Source organism: Bufo bufo, chromosome 5 (genome assembly GCF_905171765.1).
Source record: "Bufo bufo chromosome 5, aBufBuf1.1, whole genome shotgun sequence".
In the NCBI taxonomy this organism is placed as follows: Eukaryota; Metazoa; Chordata; class Amphibia; order Anura; family Bufonidae; genus Bufo; species Bufo bufo.
Window position 1 is genome coordinate 86,393,627 of NC_053393.1, and position 22,462 is coordinate 86,416,088.

A 22,462-nucleotide genomic window follows, 5' to 3' on the forward strand; every position below is an offset into this window, starting at 1 on the left:
CTGGAAAGCTGAGGAAACGAGGTGCACAAAAACTCTCATTTGCGTATAGAATAAAAGTCTTTTTTCCCTCAGAAACTTTAGAACTGAAGTTGATCCTGCTGGTAGGTGCTTTTTATAGGGGTTGTCCCATGAAAAATATTCTACAGTTTTCATACCAGCACCTGGATCTGAATACTTTTGTAACTACATGTAATTAAATATTTAGCATAGCCACTGACCTATTCAATAAATATCTGTATAGCGCCACCTGCAGTTTGTTTTTTTCTTATTCCGTTGACCTGCTCACTGAGAAGGCCGCACATGCTCAGTTTCATCCTTCAACTGCCTCCTGAGTTGTGATACGGAGACCCGAGACACGCCTCCTAAGCTGTGATAGGCAGAGAATGGACACGCCTCCTTAGCTGCAGCAGAAAGGACACTCCCCTTGAGCTGCCAGCTTGATATAAATCTAGCAGAGCAATGAATGAGGAGATCTCTGGATCCATGTGAGGTACAGGGCTGGTTCTAGCTTTGTTAGAAAGAGGTTGTCATGTACTATATGATGTCTGATTTTCACTTTATACATTAGTCATTGGATAACCACTTTCATGTCTAGCAGTGACTTTACCTGCTCTGGTAATATATATATTTACAGTGCATTCATTTACATGTGACAAAAAACATTATATGACAGTTCTCTCATATTTCTGGAAATGGCCGGAGGCCAAATTGCTTGTTTTCTTTTAGTTTTTGCACAATAATCCTGGCGAAACCTTCTCCTTTAAAGTCACAGGTGTCAATAAGCTCTCTGACTTTTGCGCACCTCGTATCCTTTGATCTTATCAGTTCATACTCTTCCTTCAAAATTAAAACATTGGAAATGAGAGCGTCCAGGCACTGGTTCAGACAGGCTTCCGTCATTTGATTTATGATCTGATTTCGTTTCCGCTGGATCCACATTTGCGTTGTAGAGGGTGACTCCTGTTCAGGATCTACCAAGGTACCTGAGGACAGTAAAAGGCACATTATGTTCTATACGTAATGTAAAGCAATAAAACAATTGCATGTTTAAGTAATATTACAGGCTTCATGTGTCAAAACAGTTGGGCCTCATGCAAACGGCTGCTGAATGGGTCCGTGATCCGTGTTCATGTTCTATTTTTTTGCAGTGCGGAGGCACAGAAAGAAACCCCACGGAAGCACTCCGTAGTACTTCCGTGGGGTTCTGTGCCTCCATTCCGCACTGTACCTTCCAGATTTTGGACCCATTCAAGTGAATGCTGTGCACAAACTGCCGGAGCCGTATGTTATGAACCCGCTGTTTGCAAGCTGCAATATGGGCTCGGCCGGGCAACTGCCGTGTGCATGAGGCCTTAGACCAGGGGTGCACAACCTGCGCCCCGCGGGCCACATGCGGCCCTTGATACCATTCTGTGCGGCCCCCAACCATCTGGTAACAGACATGTATGCCTATGTCTTGTGGCTGCTTACATGTATTTCTGCCATTAGATGGGAGTCCTTGAAGTGTAACTAGACATTAATGGTATATAATGTGTGTTCAATATGCCATAAGTACAATATTTCAGTTGTTAATATACCTTTAAATTTTTATTTCGGCCCTCGTCATTGGTTCATTCTGGCAATGTGGCCCCCAACCAGGAAACGTTGTTCACCCCTGCCTTAGACTGTTACCCTCCATGAATCAGCTGGGATTTATGAAGTATGAAAAGTTGAACTTGATGGAATTAAAAGGGGTTTTCCAAGTGTTTAATACTGATGATAGGTCATCAGTAGAGATGAGCAAAGTTCTCTAAAATTCGATTTGGCTGCTTCGTCGAATTTTACAAAAAAAATTTGCTTTGTGACTAATTACTTTGTCACGACATGCATTTCTTTGTAAATATGACAGGGAACGGCAATTTTGTGACTCCCCCGCCACCGTCATTGAACCCCTCACATGCCGCGGTCATCGCTGATCATGGCTTCTGAGATCCATATGAAAGCATTTTACTGTTTGCAAATAAAAAAAACTTACATCATACTTACCTGAACCATTTGATCGTGAAAAGGCCGAAGCGGCCATCTTGCTTGAAGATCCAGCGTGAAATCTCGTGCGGCGCGTAATGATGTCATCACGTCAACTGGATGGGTGAAGTTATACGTCACTGCACATGAGGTTTCGCGCTGGATTTTAAATGGATGAAGTAAGTATGACTTTTTTTTTTTAAAGCCATTTCAGGGAAAATCAATTCATTACCACGAAGCACGAGGATATTCGGCTTCACGGCAAATCAAATTTTTCCAGAAATTCAGATCGAAGTCCACTTTGTGAACTTCGATTTGCTCAACACTAGCCAACAGTATTTACTTGTTGGGATCTGATACCTGACACCACAGCTGTTTGGAAGAGGTAAACGCCGCAGCCCCAGGGTCAGACTAGCCCACCAGAGTACCACAGGATCCTTTAGTGGGCCCATGCTTTGGTGCCATAATAAGCCCCCAAAAGAATACTTTATTGATGATAAAGGGGTTGGGCCTCGAGAATAATTTCCTCTGGTGGGCTCCGGGAACTCCGGTCTGACATTTTGTGGACTCCTCACAACTTGCCAAGAACAGCGCCATCTATTAAGTTGCAGTTGTGCTTGGTATCACAGCTCAGCCCTATTCATTTTAATGGGACTGCGATGCTCCAAGGATATGTGACCGATAAACGTGGTATCATTGGCCTAGGAAGAGGCCATGATGCTCACCAACTAAACAACTGATAGGTGGAAGTGGTGGAAATAGGACTCTCACCAATCAGATATTGATGACCTATACTGAGCATAGGTCATCAGTATAAAACACTCACACAATCCCTGTAACTCGTTTGTCAACCTATCATCAGTGGTATTCATGACCTCTGGATAGAGGACATAGATGCCATGATTGGACTGAAGCTTCTAGAAGCCAGGGTCATAGACGGGTCAGTTATGTTTAGTACACAATGCAATAGGGCACATTTATTAAGACCGGCATATGAGAAGCAGGTCTTAATAAGGCCCTGTGTTGGATGTGGATCCACCGAAGTTATGAAGAGGCCATTTCTCGTCACATATTGTACTTCATGACAGTGGTAAAATTGAGTCAAAATATTTCATTTTTATTTATAAAAAAATACAAATTTAGCAATAATTTGGAAAAATTAGCAAATTTCCAAATTTCAATTTCTCTACTTTTATAATAGATAGTAATACCTCCAAAAATAGTTATTACTTTACATTCCCCATATGTCTACTTAATGTTTGGATCATTTTGAAAATTACATTTAATTTTGGGATGTTAGAAGGCTTAGAAGTTTAGAAGCAAATCTTAAAATTAAAAAAAAATATTCCAAAACCCAATTTTTTCAGGACCGGTTCAGTTATGAAGTCACTTTTTGGGGCTTACATATTAGAGACCACTCATAAATCACCCCATTTTATAAACTACGCCCTTCAAGCTATTCAAAACTGATTTTACAAACTTTGTTAACCATTTAAGCCCCTTTCACAGGAGCGAGTATACCGCGCGGGTGCAATGCGTGATGCGAACGCATTGTGCCCGCACTGAATCTGGACTCATTCATTTCAATGGGTCTGTGTACATGAGTGTTGTTTTTCATGCATCACTCATGCGTTGCGTAAAAATCGCAGCATGTTTCATTTTCTGCGATTTTCACACAACGCTGGCCCCATAGAAGTGAATGAGGCTGCGTGAAAATCGCATTGCATCCGCAAGCAAGTGCAGATGCGATGCGTTTTTTACTGATAGTTGCTAAGATATTTTGTTTGTAAACCATCAGTTTTTTATCACGCGTGTGCAAAACGCATTAAATCACATTGAAGCTGCGCGATAAAAACTAAACGCAATCGCATACAAAACTAAATGAACTTGCTTGCGAAATTGTGCATTTTTCACTGAACCCATCCGCAACGCATCCGGACCTATTCCGCTCAAACTCGTCTGCAAGGAGCCTTAGGTGCCCCGTGAGAATTAAAGGAAAATGGGAATGAAATTTCCAAATTTCACTTTTTCTTGCAGATTTAAAATTGTAATCTATTTTTTGTGCAACACATCAAGGGTTAACAGCCAAACAAAACTTAAAATCTATTACCCTGAATCTGGAGTTTACAGAAACACCCCAGGTGTGCTCAAAAACTGATGTATGGGCGCACAGCAGGCTTCAGAGTGGAAGGAGCACCATATGGCTTTTGGAGAGCGGATTTAGCTGGAATAGTAATTGGGAGCTTTGTCCCATATGAAGACATCCTGAGGTGGCCCTACAGTGGAAATCCCCAAAAAGTGACCCCATTACAGAAACTACACCCCTCAAGGAATATTTTAAGGTGTATAGTGAGCACATTGACCCATCAGGCGTTTCACAGAATTAGGAAACACTTGGCTGTGAAAAGGAAATTTCCAGAAAAAGTTGCTTTAAACCTACATTTTTTACTTTCACAAGGGGTAACAGGACACCCCACATTTGGTTACCCTTTTCCCCCTCCGAATACGGTAACACCCCATAAGTGCATATTGGCTCTAGAGTCAAACAGCAAAATATGGATTTTGCTGACCTGAATTGGCAGACATTGATTTTAGATGCCATGTTGCATTTTAAAGAATCCTGAGGTCCCCAGAAATTAAAAACCCCAAGAAGTGACCGCATTTTGGAAAGAGCACCCCCGTACAAACATTTTAGGGGTAGGGCACTTTTAAAGGGCACTTTTGACCTAACAGTTGTCTCACAGAAAAGAATATGTAGATATGTGGTGGTTGTTGGAAAGTGGATATGCAAGTGAGGTCGAATAAATCAGAGATATAAAGTGGAAATATTACAGGGAGCATAAAAGATGAAATTAAATTAATACTCCATGGATGTGTGATAGATTTTAAAACACTCCGTCATGCACAGTCCCCAGGTTTTTCAGGGCAGGTTTTGCTGTGGTAAATTGTGTCTTTCCTTATCCCCGTTTTGGAACACACCCTGCATCTTTTTTAGGTCCTTCCCTTCCTTGCTGTCTGGGGGACTTAACCTGGAAAATGTTGCCCTGGTACGACACGGGCGCCATGACTTCCTGAAGTACTGGGATCCTCCCCGGCCTGGCTTTGAAAAATTAGGGCCTTGATAACCACCTCTTGGAACTGAAGGAAAGTTCCTGTGTGGCCTGCAGATTGAGATAGCACGTTCGCATTGCACATTGCCATCTGTACAATGTGTACAGCCAGCTTTTTGTACCACACTTTCGTTTTATCGTTTGGCACTGTAGGACTTTAGAATTTTATCTAGGTTGTACATCTCAAACTTGGTGTTAAAGTGGTCAATGACAGGCCTAACCTTGAACAGACGGTCAAATGTTGGGTCGTTTTGGGGTGGGCACTGTGAATTGTCGTAGTGTAGGAATTTCCTAACTAACTCAAATCGCTTCCAGGTCATGCTGTTACTGTAAATTGGAGTCTGGTAGAAAATGTCCGAACTCGAATATTGTCTAACATTTGTTTTTTTACAACGCCCATATGCAGCATGAGTCCCCAAAACTTCACCATCTCTGCTGCACTTACTGGGGTCCAACCTAGGGTTCTAGCGTATGCCGATGTAGGGTTCTGAGCAATGAATTGTTGGGCATATAAATTGGTTTGGGCCACCATTACATTTACAAAGTCTTTAATGAAGAAGATTTTGAAAAAATCTAGTTCAGTGAAGCCGCATTATCTATCTGTATTCCGGACCTGCCCTCAAAATCCAGAATTTGGGGCTGATAATTATCAGGGGGTGGGGTCCATAAGGGTTCACTCTGAGGGGCTGGCTCCGCTGCTACCCTGGGGCGCCTTCTAGAGGGTCCCTCATCAGCAGATGATGATGATGTGGTAGAGGAGTAGAGGAAAGTAGCATCCTTTTCTCCCTCACTGGCAGACTCAGTATCGGAGGCAAGCATGGTGTATGCCTCTTCAGCTGAGTATACTCGTTTGGATGGACGGGCCATTTTTATTTGGGTGTGACGTGTGAAATGTGGAAACCTTTATTTAGTGTGAGGGGTGTGTATGTTGTGTTTTCCCACATGTAGGGGCTTGTAATAAATTTGAAATTAAATTTTGAAGAAAAAAAAGGGAAAACATTTTTTGTAAAAAAATAAATAAAAATTGCAGTGCAAACTGAGCAGACGCGATCAGTAATGGACTCAGTTGTCGCAAAATAAACGTACACAGATGGTGCGTTTGTGCAAAATTCTAAACTGATACTAACTGAAATGTGTGTATATATATATATAAGACGCACCGTCTTATAGGGCAAAAAATCTGATATATATATACAGTACAGACCAAAAGTTTGGACACACCTTCTCATTCAAAGAGTTTTCTTTATTTTCATGACTATGAAAATTGTAGATTCACACTGAAGGCATCAAAACTATGAATTAACACATGTGGAATTATATACATAACAAACAAGTGTGAAACAACTGAAAATATGTCATATTCTAGGTTCTTCAAAGTAGCCACCTTTTGCTTTGATTACTGCTTTGCACACTCTTGGCATTCTCTTGATGAGCTTCAAGAGGTAGTCCCCTGAAATGGTTTTCACTTCACAGGTGTGCCCTGTCAGGTTTAATAAGTGGGATTTCTTGCCTTATAAATGGGGTTGGGACCATTAGTTGCGTTGAGGAGAAGTCAGGTGGATACACAGCTGATAGTCCTACTGAATAGACTGTTAAAATTTGTATTATGGCAAGAAAAAAGCAGCTAAGTAAAGAAAAACGAGTGGCCATCATTACTTTAAAAAATGAAGGTCAGTCAGTCAGCCAAAAAATTGGGAAAACTTTGAAAGTAAGGGCTATTTGACCATGAAGGAGAGTGATGGGGTACTGCGCCAGGTGACCTGGCCTCCACAGTCACCGGACCTGAACCCAATCGAAATGGTTTGGGGTGAGCTGGACCGCAGAGTGAAGGCAAAAGGGCCAACAAGTGCTAAGCATCTTGGGAACTCCTTCAAGACTGTTGGAAGACCATTTCAGGGGACTACCTCTTGAAGCTCATCAAGAGAATGCCAAGAGTGTGCAAAGCAGTAATCAAAGCAAAAGGTGGCTACTTTGAAGAACTTAGAATATTACATATTTCCAGTTGTTTCACACTTGTCTGTTATGTATATAATTCCACATGTGTTAATTCATAGTTTTGATGCCTTCATAGTCATGAAAATAAAGAAAACTCTTTGAATGAGAAGGTGTGTCCAAACTTTTGGTCTGTACTGTATATATATATACATATACACACACACACACATTTCAGTTAGTGTCAGTTGAGAATTTTGCACAAACGCACCATCTGTGTACGTTCATTTTGCAACTGAGTACCGATCAGTAGTGTCTATTACTGATCGCGTCTGCTCAGTTTGCACTGCAATTTAATTTATTTTTTTTCTTCTAAATTTAATTTCAAATTTATTACAAGCCCCTACACGTGTGAACACAACATACACATCCCTCACACTAAATAAAGGTTTCCACATTTCACACGTCACACCCAAATAAAATAAAAATGGCCCGTCCATCCAAACGAGTATACTCAGCTGAAGAGTATATATAAGAGTAAATATTTTTTTTCAAATTTTCCTCCTCAAAAGCCTAGGTGCGTCTTATGGGCAGGTGCTGACCATAAGACGCACCTAGGTTTTTGAGGAGGAAAATTAGAAAAAAAAATATTTTGAACCCAAAGGTGTGCTTTTGAACTAATGGTGTTCTGTGGATGACACTATTATGGGGGATCTGTGGATGACACTGTTATGGGGGGGATCTGTGGATGACACTGTTATGGAGGGGATCTGTGGATGACACTGTTATGGGGGCATCTGTGGATGGCACTGTTATGGGTGGGATCTGTGGATGGCACTGTTATGGGGGGATCTGTGGATGGCACTGTTATGGGGGGGATCTGTGGATGGCACTGTTATGGGGGGATCTGTGGATGGCACTGTTATGGCGGGGATCTGTGGATGGCACTGTTATGGGGGATCTGTGGATGGCACTGTTATGGGGAGGGGGGTGGCACTGTTATGGGGAGGGGGATCTTTGGATGACACTGTTATCGGGAGGGGGATCTGTGGATGACACTGTTATGGGGTGATCTGTGGATGACCATGCTATGGGGGGGGGGGGGGAATCTGTGGATGACACTATATAGCATCTTATGCTTTATGTGTCATCCACAGATCCCCGCCATAGCAGTGTCCCCCAATACACCGGGCCCCGCTGCTCACAGCAGTATACATATCTAAACAGTAATCCTTAAGTTACTCAACTTTAACTTTAAAGCAGCGCTATCCTGTTTATTACCTTACAATCAAGCTCCCGTAGCAGGCAGAGCAGGCGTAGCAGCGTAACATCACTCACTCACACGCCTGCTTCATTCATAAAGTGGGAGGAGCAGGCGCGTGACGTGAGTGAGTGACGTTATGCCGCTGCCCACTCTGCCTGTTCCCGAAGCTTACTTGTAAAGTAGTAAACAGGATAGCGCTGCTTTAAAGTTAGTTACTCGAGCTTAGGGATTACTGTTTAGATATGTATACTGCTGTGAGTGGCGGGGCCCGGTGTAAGAGTACAATGACTGCACCAGGCCCGCCGCGAGTTGCGGGCCTACAGCCCCTCCTCCCTCCCCGCTGATACATCACTGCGCTGTGCAGCATCGCAGCTGGCGATGTATCAGTGTTAGCGATGTAAAAATGGCAGCATTCGCCCCGTAAGACGCACTATTTTGGAGGGGAAAAAAGTGCGTCTTATGGGGCAAAAATAACTAACTACCACTAACTGCAGGTTTTTGTTCACAAAAAAACCCCTCAAAAATGTGTTTAACAGCAGAGGGGATTGTGCTCCGTCTCCACGGTGAAGTGGCGCCCAAATAAGTACGGCTGCAAACGTTGCAGTGCCCAGACAATGGCCAGGCACTCCTTCTCCATCATGGAGTAGGCCACCTCCCTCGGCAGGAGCTTTCGACTCAGGTACAAAACGGGGTGTTCCTGGCCCGTAGTGTTGACCTGGCTGAGCACGGCACCGAGGCTAAAATCACTGTCGTCGGTCTGTACTATAAACGGCCGCATGAATTCGGCTGCTTGTAGTACAGAAAAGCTCGAGAGGGCAGCCTTCAGTGGCCGGAAGGGACAGGGACGGAGGGTGGTTTAGGAATCTGGAATAGCTGCAAATGAAAAAAAGAAATCAGTGCAGCAATTCCAGATACTTTTTTTATTCTTTCAGCAGGAAGGGTTAAATGCACAATGGTGGTGCACCACAAGTCCCAGCAAGCCAACAGCAGCACAGAAAAGCACAGAACCTCTCTGCATGCAGTCACCAGCTAGAATGGCTGCATGCAGGGAGGTTCTGCCCTTTCCTGTGCAGCTATAGCGCTGCCATTGGCTGGAGCATTATTCCAGCCAATCGCAGCGCTGGCAGGGGACCCCAAACATCAGTGTTCCCTGCCTCACCTCGGAAGAGACCGGTGCTGACCAGTTCAGCCCCGGTCACCTCCCCCTGAGCCCCACCCGACCTGCCGCTGTATACAGCTTCCGGCGCTGCGATGTGCCGGTCTTCATTGACCAGCTGATCGCAGCACTTGGAGCTGCAGGGGGGCGGTGCAGCACCATGCTGCCCTTACCTGGCACGGCTGTCTGCCTGTAAGAGCAGCCATGGTAACCCGATTACCCCGCAATCGTTCCCCACCGCCCGGCGGACCTGGTCCTTAAGTCACATCCGATTGCGCCGTACATGTACGGTGCGGGTCCTTAAGGGGTTAAGGACGCACTAGATAATACACAATATACACAGAGAATATATACAGTGGTCGGATGTGCAAATACAGGTGGTATGATACAACAGAATTAAACAGAGCAAGGGTCAGTTACCAGATAGATGAGTAGTCCTTTGGGTTGTGATGAGTTCTGGGTTGCTGTAATGCTTGGCTGTAGTCACATGGGGGCAGTGATGTCAGCAGTTTGTTCACGGTCCCTCCAAACACGTTACTCGAGGTGACACCCTTCAGAGAAAGACGCCGGCCTCTGGCCTGCATGGGCCTTTTCACCTGTAGTCGGTCACTCCCTTCCCTCTCTCTGAGAGGAGTCCACCCTCCCTTCCTTGTCCTGGCAGCTAAAAGATCCACAAAACCCATTAGGGCCCATAGCTCCAGACCAGAAGGTCACAGGAAGATGGGTCTGGGTCTAACGGATCCACCTGGGTTCCAGCTGCAGGTGGAGACCAAACATGGCAATGTTATTAGGTTTCTGCTGGGAGATCTCTGTATCTCCCCTTCCTGGCATCCTATCATCAAACTACAACCAGGGGCAGGTCCGTTTGGGCCCCTGTGTCACAGTTATATAACTGGTTTATGCCTGTGACGGACGGGCAATTCATAATTCCTTATGAACCCCCGGTTCCGTGATGTCTGATGGATTTGAGTGATCTGGTTAATAGCTGCGACCCCTATACAGGGGAGTTTTCCAGTAGGATGAATTGGCCTCCGTGCTGGCTGAGTGAGGTGTGAATTTGTACACATGGCCTGCTTGAAGCCAGGACCCCTGCGGAGTTCACTCCCTCTGCTATCTGACAGCAAATGGCTGGAATTAGAGCATGGCTGGCATTAGATCATAATTCCACATTCCTCACACCTCCCCCCTTTAGAGGGAATTAGGGGGCAGCACATTCCTGTGTTCCCCCATGCGCCCATCCGCACCCTCTCCTTGCCGAGATAACCCGTCTGCGCTCCCGTGGTCATGGCCCTTCCTGTGGTGAATGGTAAAGGGATACTGCTAGAGAGCGAGGCTCCAGCGTAGCAACCTTCCATTCGTTCCTGACACAGTATTTAACCAGCTGAGGGGATTGTGGTCTATCTCCACTGTGAAGTGGCGCCCGAATAAGTACGGCTGCAAACGTTGCAGTGCCCAGACAATTGCCAGGCACTCCTTCTCCATTGTGGAGTAGGCCACCTCCCTCGGCAGGAGCTTCCGACTCAGGTACAAAACGGGGTGTTCCTAGCCCGTAGTGTCGACCGGACTGAGCACGGCACCGAGGCCAAAATCACTGGCGTCGGTTTGTACTTTAAACGGCTGCGTGAAGTCGGCTGCTTGTAGTACAGGGAAGCTCTAGAGGGCGACCTTCAGCGGCCGGGAGGCCGTCTCGCAGTCGTTTGTCCAATCGACTGCGTAGGGCAGCTTCTTCTTGGTGAGGTCCGTCACGGGCTTCGCCAGGCTACTATAGTGGGGGACGAACCTCCTATAGGAGCCGGGTGGTCCCGTCCTTCTTTGTGACGAGGACCACAGACGAGGCCTAAGCGCTGTTGGATGCCTGGATGACCCCCAGCGTCACCATTTCGTCAATCTCCTGGTGCATGTGCTCCTGCACCTCCAAGGAAACCCAATATGCTGAACGCCGGATTGGGGGGTGATCCCTAGTCTCCATGTGATGGACAGCCAACTCTGTCCTTTCAGGCTTGTTGCTGAACAACTCCTGGAAGGGGTAAAGTGTGGCCCACAGCTAGGACCATTGGCCCTTCAAGAGCTGTTGGCCCACCTCCACATCCTCGATGGAACCACCCGCCTTAACCTGTGCGAGCATGTCCAGGAGGGTCTCTTCCTCCCCCTCTTCTGGAAGGTTGCATACAGGGAGGGCACATGCCTCCCTCTCATGATGTGCCTTCATCATGTTCAAGTGGAAGGCCTTCCGCCTTCCCCGGGCATGGTCCAGGGTGACCAGGTACGTTAAGGCATTGAGTTGCTGGTGCACAAGGTACGGGCCTTCCCAGGCCGCCTGAAGCTTGTCCTGAGGTATGGGGACTAGTAACCATACCTTTTGATCCACCTGGTAGGTCCTCTCACAAGCGCTCTGGTCATACCATCGCTTCTGGTCGGCCTGGGCTCGCTCCATATTATCGTGCACTAGCTGCGACAAGGCCTGCATCTTGTCCCGGAAGCACATAACAAACTCGATGACCGACACTTCAGGGGTGGCTACATTTCCTTCCCAGGCCTCTTTCACCAGAGCCAGGGCCCCCCACACATGTCGCTCGTACAGGAGCTCGAATGGGGAGAACCTTGTGGAAGCCTGTGGGACCTCCCGGTAGGCGAACGGCAGGTGTGGGAGGTACCGCTCCCAGTCATGCCCAACATCTTAAGCATCTGTTTTAAGGTGCCATTAAAACGTTCGCACAGGCCGCTGCCTCCGCTGGTAGTGCCTGCTTCCCCTTGGCTTCCGACCAAGTCACCAGACCAGATGGACTGACCTGGCCCTCTGACATCCTGGTTGTGGAGGAACCCTGCACTGAGGCTTTACCTGGGAGCCCTACTTCTCCTAGGACAGCCCTGACCACATTTGCATCCTCCTCCTCCGCAGCTGTCTGCCCCCTGCTTGTCCCCTCAGTAACCACACCTGAGGACAACACGTTCCAGCATGCTTGCAGGCCACACTAAGGGGCCTCAGCACAGCTGGTGTGAATAACCCCCTCCCATTGATGGAATAGGCACATATTACATCTCCCACCCCCACATTACCATCAAAAGGCATTATATTTACATTATTAGTACCAACAGGGGTGGACATGACATCACATTCTGGGGGATCGGACCTTAAGGTGTCACCGGCCACGTACTTAGACACAAGCCGTCCCAAGTCCGTCCTCAGCAAAACACTGGCAGGGATATTTGAGGATACCCCCACCTCACTTACTCCTCGACCAGCACCCCAGTCCAACTAGACCTTGGCGACGGGCAGTGCAGCTTCAACTCCCCCTATCCCGGGGACAGTAAGGGATCTCCCAGGCAATAAATCGTGTGGTGACACTAGTTCAGGCCATACCAGAACCGTCTCAGCGCCTGTGTCTCTACGTACCATGGCCACGGCCTGGCCCACGGTGACTGGTTGAAAATTGTCAATGGACCTCCCACCACCCCCACCCACACACAAGACAGTGGGCGGTTTTCGGGTCGATGACTGGGACAGGTCCCTCGGGCACTGGGGACACATGGCCTTGAAGTGTCCTGGCTGCTTACACAGGTGGCAAAGTCGGGGTTCCCACACCGACGTGGAAAGTGAAGCAGGGGCCGGTGCCCACTTGGGCCTAGGGGCAGCAGGTGCAGCGTGCGTCTTACCCCCTCTCCAGCCATCAGGTTTCCATGCCTCTGAAGTTCTGTTGGTGTATTCATCGGCCAGGGTTGCGGTGGCGGAGGCCCCCTTTGGCTTCCGGTCACGGAGGTACTGCTGGAGGTCCTCTAGGCAATTCCACAAAAACTGCTCTGTGGCGATGAGCTCCTTCAGCTGCTGGACGGTGGTGAGCTCCAATCCATTGGTCAACTGCTCTCAGCAAGGCCCGCATGTGTTCGGCCCAGCTCTGGGTAGGGCCCCTCTGCAAACTCCGTAACTTCTTCCGGTACGTGTCAGGGGTCAAGTTGTACTGCTGGAACAGAGCCTGCTTGATGTCCTCATAGCTCAGGATGGTCTCGCTGGGCAGGTACCCGAAGATTTCCAGGCCTTTTTCCCTGAGACATGGCGTTAGGAATTGGACCCACTGGTCCTCCGGCAGCTGAGACTGACGGCAGGCCATCTCAAACATCAACAAGAAGGTGTCCAAGTCCCCATCTTTGTCCAGCAGGGAGAAGTCCTCAGCCCATAGTTTTGGAATCCGGATCTCTGGAGACTAACATTGGGCTGGGGAGGGCTGCTGGGGCATTTGTAGCTGCTTACGACGTTTTACAGCCTCTGCTTGCTTGCGACACTCTGTAGCTGCCATGAGGATCTCGTAGGCAGCCTGATCTCTGGCCTGGAGACGGTCCAGGGCAGCTTGTAGGAGAGCAGCCGAGCCTGCCTGGCTGGAGGGATGGGAAAGTGAAGTGCGTCCCACCGTGGGCCTGACCCCCGGCAACTGGCTCCTTTGGGGGCTTTGGCAGCGCTCCCCCTCGCCTTGAAGAAAGTTGCCTTCCACCTCCTCTCGGCCCCTTATCTGGACTGGGTCCTTCCCGCCATCGCTCATAGCATCTTCCAACTCCTTAGCCTTGCTTCTTGTGATACTGGCCATCATTGCCAAGGATGATCACTGACACAGACTGCAACCTGATGCACACACACACCTAATTGTATTTGCACTCAGACTGTCTAGTGTTGAGCTGATCTTAAGACTCCAGCGGCAAAAGCTACTGCTGGTAGTCTTTAGTGTCTGGGAGTATGGGTCCCACACTCACACATACTAGTATCTCGATCCCAATGCTGCCACCAATATGTGATGAATACTGCACCTCGCGGACCCACCTGACGTCAACTACGTAGAGCTCACGAGATACGGTTTAGTCACTGGTTTCCAAGTCGTGACGTTACGCCCTCCATCGGAGCACGTAAGGTCAGCTTAATACAGTTTACACAGACACCTTCTGTCCACGTGGGCACAGAGAGGAAGGGGGGTGAGAGACGGTGGTCTATGCGGCCTCCGGCGTAACTCCACAATCGATTACAACCCTGACAAGCTGAGAGAGCCTTTTCACTGCCCCAGTAAAACAGAGCTTTCTCAGCCAGGTAGACTGCCACCAGTTCCTCGTTTGATATAAGAACGGTCCGCTAACTGGATTAAATAGGGTGAGAAACCAACCCGCAGTAGCTTATAACTATGCCGAAACACGGACGTGGGGATTTGTGATCGAGATACAAGGACAGCACAAGATTAAATCATATATTTAATTGCCTAAAGGGCGCACTAGACAATACACAATATACACAGAGAATATATACAGTGGTCGGATGTGCAAATACAGGTGGTATGATACAACAGAGTTAGACAGAGCAAGAGTCAGTTACCAGATGGATGAGTAGTCATTTGGGTTGTGAAGAGTTCTTGGTTGCTGTAATGCTTGGCTGTAGTCACATGGGGGCAGTGATGTCAGCAGTTTGTCCACGGTCCCTCCAAACATGTTACTCAAGGTGACTCCTTCAGAGAAAGACGCCAGCCTCTGGCTTGCATGGGCATTTTCACCTGTAGTCAGTCACTTCTCTCCCTCCCTCTGGGAGGAGTCCACCCTCCCTTCCTTGTCCTGGCAGACAAAAGACCCACAAAACCCATTAGGGCCCATAGCTCCAGAGGAGCGTCGCTAAGCAACATAGGACGCTGCTCTCCCCAAGAGTCATAAAATGTATTGGCTAACAGGAGTTCACAATATTCTATAGCCAACCTTATTATTGTGAAGCACCACATCCTCTATTACATAACTTACAATAATAAATTATATGGCAGAAAACTATGGATCGGCCCATATCAAGACAACAAATCTCATTTTACAAATTCAAAACCTGGGGGGGGGGGGTGAATCGATCATTACGGGGTATCTAGAAACTCTGGATTGGTACAAAAGACCTAATAAGGGCTGCTCACAGTCATGTATTGTGATTGTTCTGAAGTGCTCCAATGACCAGTGAAATAAATCCTGTGCATGGGGGCTAAACAACATATAGAGGCGTAAATGTGAGGTTTCCTAGGGAGAAGAATAACGTGCAAGAAAATAATCAGTTAAAAAATATATAAAACATTAAAAAAACAGCAAAAGCTGGGCACTAACTTATTACACTAAAGGGGATTCAGAAGAGGGCGCCAACCTTAAACTCCCGATTAAGGCCCCTAGGTTCCAATGTATCCAATTCAAAAATCCATTTTAATTCCAATCTCTTCAGTAAACGTTCCCGGTCCCCACCCCTACGTAGGGGGGGCACACTATCAATTATCCTGTATCTCAATTGTGAAACATTATGTTTATATTTAAAAAAAATGTTCCGGTAACCAGTAATTCTACCTGGTTCTCCTCCTTCCTTTCCCGTCTACCGGTCAATAACTTCCGTATGGATTGCCTATGCTGATTAATTCTCAATTTACATGCCTGTGTAGTCTCCCTTACATAAAGCAATCCACAGGGACATTGCAATGTGTAAATAACATAATCAGAGGAACAGTTATACATATTTTTAATAAAATAACATCTGTCTAAGGATGAAATAAGGTGTTGCCCTTGATGAGACTGCTGCAATTATAGCAGTTCAGACACGGGAAACATCCTGTTCTGTTAGCACCCTGTTTGATGTTATCAACCGTATCTGTGCGTATCAATCTGTCTCCCAGATTTCTAGATTATTTAAATGCCATCAGTGGTGGGGCTGTGAACTCCTCTATCTCCGGGAATGATTGCGAAAGAATTTGCCGGTTCTGTCTAAGGACTCTAGTTATTTGTCTACTGGCTGGGTTATACAGTAAGTAAACACAAAAGGTATTTGTTTATTACCCGTATTCTCCTGAATAGTAGATAGTAACTGGGTATGGTCCTTTTCTTTAACCCGTTTCTGATGTGTTAATTAAATTCTTTGGGTATTTACGTTCAATAAAATTGCTTCCCATTGTATGTAGTCTCTTGTCCACCAACCCCTCATCTGACACTATTCGTCTGACCCTTAAAAATTGGCTGTATGGGAGGCATTGTAACACGTTTTTAGGGTGAGCACTGTCAAAGCGGAGCATATTGTTCTTATCTGTAGGCTTAGCATAATTGATAGTGTGCCCCCCCCACGTAGGGGTGGGGACTGGGAACGTTTACTGAAGAGATTGGAATTAAAATGGATTTTTGAATTGGATACATTGGAACCTAAGGGCCTTAAATCGGGAGTTTAAGGTTGGCGCCCTCTTCTGAATCCCCTTTAGTGTAATAAGTGCTCAGCATTTGCTGTTTTTTAACAGATTTTTTTTTTTGCACGTTATTCTTCTCCCTAGGAAACATCACATTTACGCCTTATTGAAGTACCTCTATATGATGTTGAGATCCCTGGACGATCGTCCCTGATTTAGGATGGTGACGCGACACTGAATGTGAGGTACCACCATTCTGCATTTGTTTGGCTCTGTGGATACGAACCATGTGAAGCCATTAATAGTTGTAACTTGGGGGATTTTGAATCTAATCTGGGATTTATATTTATCTCCTCTGGCTTTAATTATACTTTTTTTGGGAGTGGGAGGGTGGCTCACTAAACGGGGGCTATCCACTATTCTCTCATATAGGATATTTTAGACCTACTAATTGGAGGATTATAGACCACTTGGCTGCGTTCGAGCATATGGAATGTGTTGGGTCGACCCCGTGGTGTTTTTTCGCAAATGGATGGGGTGGTAATTTACCCCGGATGAAGAGGAGACCTGTAAGTGTGAGTTGACTGTTTAGCCCTCATGCCCAGGATTCATTTCACTGGTCATTAGAGCACTCTAGAACAATCACAATACATGACTGTGAGTACTTTTGTACTAATCCAGAGTTTCTAGATACCCCGATCGATTCACCCCCCCAGGTTTTGAATTTATAAAATGAGATTTGTTGTCTTGATATGGGCCGATCCATAGTTTTCTGCCATATAATTTATTATTGTAAGTTATGTAATAGCGGATGTGGTTCTTCACAGGACAGTGTATGTGTCATAAGACATCCTCAGGGCCCTCGTGTCTTATTTAACAATAATAAGGTTGGCTATAGAATATTGTGAACTCCTGTCAGACAATACATTCTATGACTCTTGGGGAGAGCAACATCCTATGTTGCTTAGCGACGCTCCTCCAGTGTGTGAAGTGCTTTGAATTGTCTCACGCATGCACAGGTATGTGTGCACGTTCTGACCTCCCATCTACTAGTACACTTTAGGGTGCTCAGGGAGAGAAGCGTCCTTCGTTGCCTGGTGACGACACTCCCTTGTACCTCCCGTCCGATGGTACACTTTAACAACAATACGGGAGGAAACTAATATTGAAAAGCATAAACACAATTTTGAACAGTGTCGGACTTGGGTGCTTAGGGCCCACCAGTGGAATTGATTTTGGGGCCCACCCTAGAGCTGGAGATATTACTTTTTCAGAGTCACACACATGAATGTATGCATTTTAGCACACAATACAGAGTGCTAAACAGAACAGTATTGTGCACTGCACTATATCAAATTGTTTCCCATTAAGCAACTCATTTAGTTTATAACTGTGTCTGTTATTTAGGAGCAACACTAGGAGATGTCGCGCTCATCCACAGGAAGCCAGGAGCCCGGACCTCGCCCTGAACCTTAGGCGCACAACGGATCCCAGTAAAAAGAAAGACGGTCCAGCTTCACTGAAAAATACTTGAGGCTTTATTTAATCCCGTGCAGATAAAAACCAACATACAGCAATGCAGAAAATCGACCGGTTTCGGATCACTATAGATGTGGATCCTTAGTCATGATGTGCACATCATGACTAAGGATCCACATCTATAGTGATCCGAAACCGGTCGATTTTCTGCATTGCTGTATGTTGGTTTTTATCTGCACGGGATTAAATAAAGCCTCAAGTATTTTTCAGTGAAGCTGGACCGTCTTTCTTTTTACTGGTGTCTGTTATTTACAGCCAGTAGTTTGGACAGCAGTCACCCGTGGACATTCCATGTCCTAGATGAACCACCCACTTCCCCAGCCAGTCTAAACAATATCCAAAGTGAAGGAAATGTTTGCTTGCATATTCAAAAGGATAAGTTTATTGAAGTAAATATGCCATACACTACCAGATATCTACCCCTATAGGGTCTTTATCACTCCAATAAACTTAAAAGTTTTTTTCCAACATTTTACTACTGATGACCTATCCTGTGGATGGGTCATCAGTATCTGATCGGTGGGGATATGACACCTGAGACCCCCGCTGATCAGCAGTAGCCATGATCGCAGTAGCGCCACAGCCTCCTCTCAAAATTAAATAAAAAGTGAGCAAACAGTCGTACACACTCCAACATGATATCAATAAAAACCAGCAATAAAATGAGCCCTAACAAAGCTCCAAAGACATAAAAACAAAAAGGTTATTGGTGCCAACATGACGATGCAAAGAAAGAAATGTTTTTTTCAAAGTTTTTTTGTTTAGTATTAAATCTAATCATATGTGGTATAGATGTAATCAGACTGACCCAAAGAATGAAAGTAACAAGTCAGTTTTACCGCATAGAAAATTATGTAAAAACAAAACTCATAAAACTGTAGCGGAACAGTGTTTTTTTTTTTTTTTTTATAATTCTACACCATTTATAAAAATAGTACCGTTTCCCACTACATTGTATGCAACTGTAAATGGTGCAGTCAAAAAGTACTATTTTATACTATTCAGTTATGTGAAGGGAAAATAAAAACAGTTATGGCTCTGGGAGGGCTGGGAGTAAAAAAGCAAATGAAAAAAAACTGAAAATGGCCCTGTCCTGAAGGGATTAAATCCCGCAACTGTCCCAAGAAAAGACATGTCCACTTTTCACGCAATGTCCTTTCATGGCTTAGCCCCATTCAATGCAGCGTATATAGCAGCAGAAGCCACAGCCAGCAGCTTCTATCATGGTATACATGGTGTGAATAGGTCTAGGAGTATGGCATTTTGAAGTGAGGAAAACTACAACTCTCAGCAGGTCCTGAAGGTCTGCATCTGACAGGGCGTGTTGGGAGTTGTAATTTTCAGAGAGGGGAACAGTAAAAATATGAGCATTTTTTTTCCATCAGTAAATACCTTTTCTTTCATTATTTTAGGGACTTGGGGACTGGCTGAGCACACTTTTATAGCTTTATTTGAAAAAGAGCCTCCTGCTTCTCTTCTCCTGCCCTGTCATCACATTCTCCCACACTGAACTGCGCTCTGCTCAGCTCTGGAACAGGGGCGGCAGGAGAGCTCTCTCTTTCCGTGCAGTGTCAGCTGGATGACGGATGCACGTAGTAAGATTGGCTCCACAGCACTGTGCCAGCTATACAAGACAAGCAGCTGGATGACAGGCATGATCATCTAGCTGTAGGGCTGCAGTAAACAAATATTTTAGTAATCGAGTATTCTATCGATTATATTTCTCGATTCATCGAGTAATCTAATAAGAAAAACCTTCTTAAAATAATGTATTGCTTTATAAAAATGTCCCCCTTTCCCAGTGCCATCAGTTCAGCAGCCTCTCCATGCCATGTTCCCCAGTGCCCCCATGATGGCACTGCCATCAGCCCCTCCATCCAGATTGCCATGATGTCCCCCTTCCCCAATGCCTCCTATGCCATCCACCATGTCCCCCAGTGCCATCAGATCAGCAGTCCCTCCATGCCATGTCCCCTAGTGCCCCCATGATGGCACTGCCATCAGCCCCTCCATCCAGATTGCCATGATGTCCCCCTTCCCCAGTGCCTCCATGCCATCCACCATGCCCCCCAGATCCATCAGATCAGCAGCCCCTCCATGCCATGTCCCCTAGTGCCCCCATGATGGCACTGCCATCATCCCCTGCATCCAGATTGCCATGATGTCCTCCTTCCCCAGTGCCTCCTATGCCATCCACCATGTCCCCCAGTGCCATCAGATCAGCAGCCCCTCCATGCCATGTCCCCTAGTGCCCCCATGATGGCACTGCCATCAGCCTCTGCATCCAGATTGCCATGATGTCCCCCTTTCCCAGTGCCTCCATGCCATCCACCATGTCCCCCACTCCCCCAGATCAACCTTCCGAGTGCCTAATCACAGGTGCCCCCATTAACCCCTCTACCCCCCCCCAATACTTTTATACATGGCAAATCATAGGTGCTCCCATTAACCCCTCTAACGCCAATAACGTTATACATGCCAAATCACAGGTGCCCCCCGCCAATAACTTTATACATGCCAAACCACAGCTGCCCACATTTCCCCATGCCAAATCACAGGTGCCCCCCGCCAATAACTTTTTACACGCCAAACCACAGCTGCCCACATTTCCCCATGCCAAATCACAGGTGCCCCCCGCCAATAACTTTATACATGCCAAACCACAGCTGCCCACATTTCCCCATGCCAAATCACAGGTGCCCCCGTTTTCCCCAGCCCATGCAAAATCACAGGTGCCCCCATTTCCCCATGCCAAATCACAGGTGCCACCAATTTACCAGCCCCCCCCCAAACTTTATACTTACCTTTAAGTGCAGAGTGCGCCGACACACGGAGTCCGCAGGAGACGCGTCTTCATCCCAGCATGCACTGGGGACCTGACGTCACACACAGCGTCATCCAGCGCGCTGACGATGTGTGAACGCAAGGTCCTGCAGCGTGGTGCCGACGGGAGGCCATAGAGCAGTGAGTGAGAAGCTTAATTTCACTCACGCTCCGTGGTCATGTGATTTAAACGAATCCTCGATGCAGAAAAACTGCATCGAGGATTTTTTTGCCTCGATTACATCGATTAATCGTTTCAGCCCTATCTGGCTGCTTGCTACATACACACTGTGCCTATGGTAAATGCTGCGCTGTTTATTACAACAGCGCTTGTCAGCAGGCAGCTGGGGTTGCTGCTGACTAGTATAGGCAGACAGGCAAGGGGCCCACCGAGGATTTCACCGTCTCCCCGGTGGGCCAGTCCGAGCCTGATCTTGAACTTATTATTTCACCACTTTTTCAAACGTTAGTATTTGGAATGTGATCGGGGAACTGGATCACAGGAGTGATGAGACATTCACCCTGCAGTTGCATGCATTCTATTGAAAAAAAGCATGCATGTTCATTGAATCCTGGAGGGACGCCAACCCATGCTTTTCTTTTCCAGGGTAACACGAGTGAGGTATGTAATATGCACTTAAATTTTATATTGGTTCGATTTTGAATATTGTTTTGTTATTATGTATGTATGCACAGGTGTTAATATGAGTGGGGGGAGGGACCCACGCAGGGCGGTCCCTCAATCTAATTAGTCATTGTGCTTTTGGGTATATATATATATTTCTTCCTGTAGGATGAGTTGGCCTCCGTGCTGGCTGAGTGAGGTGTTAATTTGTACACATGTTGCCTGCTTGAAGCCAGGACCCCTGCGGAGTTCACTCCCTCTGCTATCTGACAGCAAATGGCTGGAATTAGATCATGGCTGGCATTAGATCACATAATTCCACATTCCTCACAAATAAGTCCAGACCCACTCCGCAAAATTGCGGAACGATTGTGGACTAATTCATACGGTCATGTAAATGTAGCCTAAAGGCTTTTTGTTTGTGCAGTTACAGTGGTTTCTATGGGGACCAACTGACTAAACATTGGGCAGCTCTCTATGTGAATGACAGAAACCAGGCGGCACTGCCTACATCCCATGCAAACATACATAAGCGTCTCTGTAACTATGTGCAAAAATTATTTTGGTGCTCAAGCAGTATCCAATAATTCTCAGAGTTAGTAAACAGCAGGCGGCACTCACCAATGTAGAAAATGTATTCCTTTATTGTCTTCAAATACACCGTATTCATAAGGCAGGGGCGGAACAAACTCCCATGCAGTCAAACAAAGCAGCCTTGTGCAGACAATCTGCCAATCTGCAGGCAGCATATTATAGAGCAGGAGGAGCTGAGCAAATTGATATATGGTTTTATGCGAAAAGATTAGTAAAACTTGTAATTTATACGTTTATATCTTTGCTTTTTCTACCTCCTGT

The 22,462-nt window shown here is 46.4% G+C and overlaps 1 protein-coding gene across 3 annotated transcripts in view; it reads right to left on the reverse strand.

Annotated features, from left to right (window-relative positions):
- Window positions 1-440: 440 nt before the first annotated feature.
- The window catches only part of RIPK2 (receptor interacting serine/threonine kinase 2), a 76,645-nt gene continuing 54,623 nt past the window's right edge, over window positions 441-22,462 (reverse strand). For all 3 annotated transcript variants that reach the window (XM_040432273.1, XM_040432274.1, XM_040432272.1), the window contains one exon: window positions 441-983. In XM_040432273.1, the coding sequence (XP_040288207.1) occupies window positions 679-983 (305 nt within the window). In that variant the 3' untranslated portion in view covers window positions 441-678. The remainder of the gene's footprint in view (window positions 984-22,462) is intronic.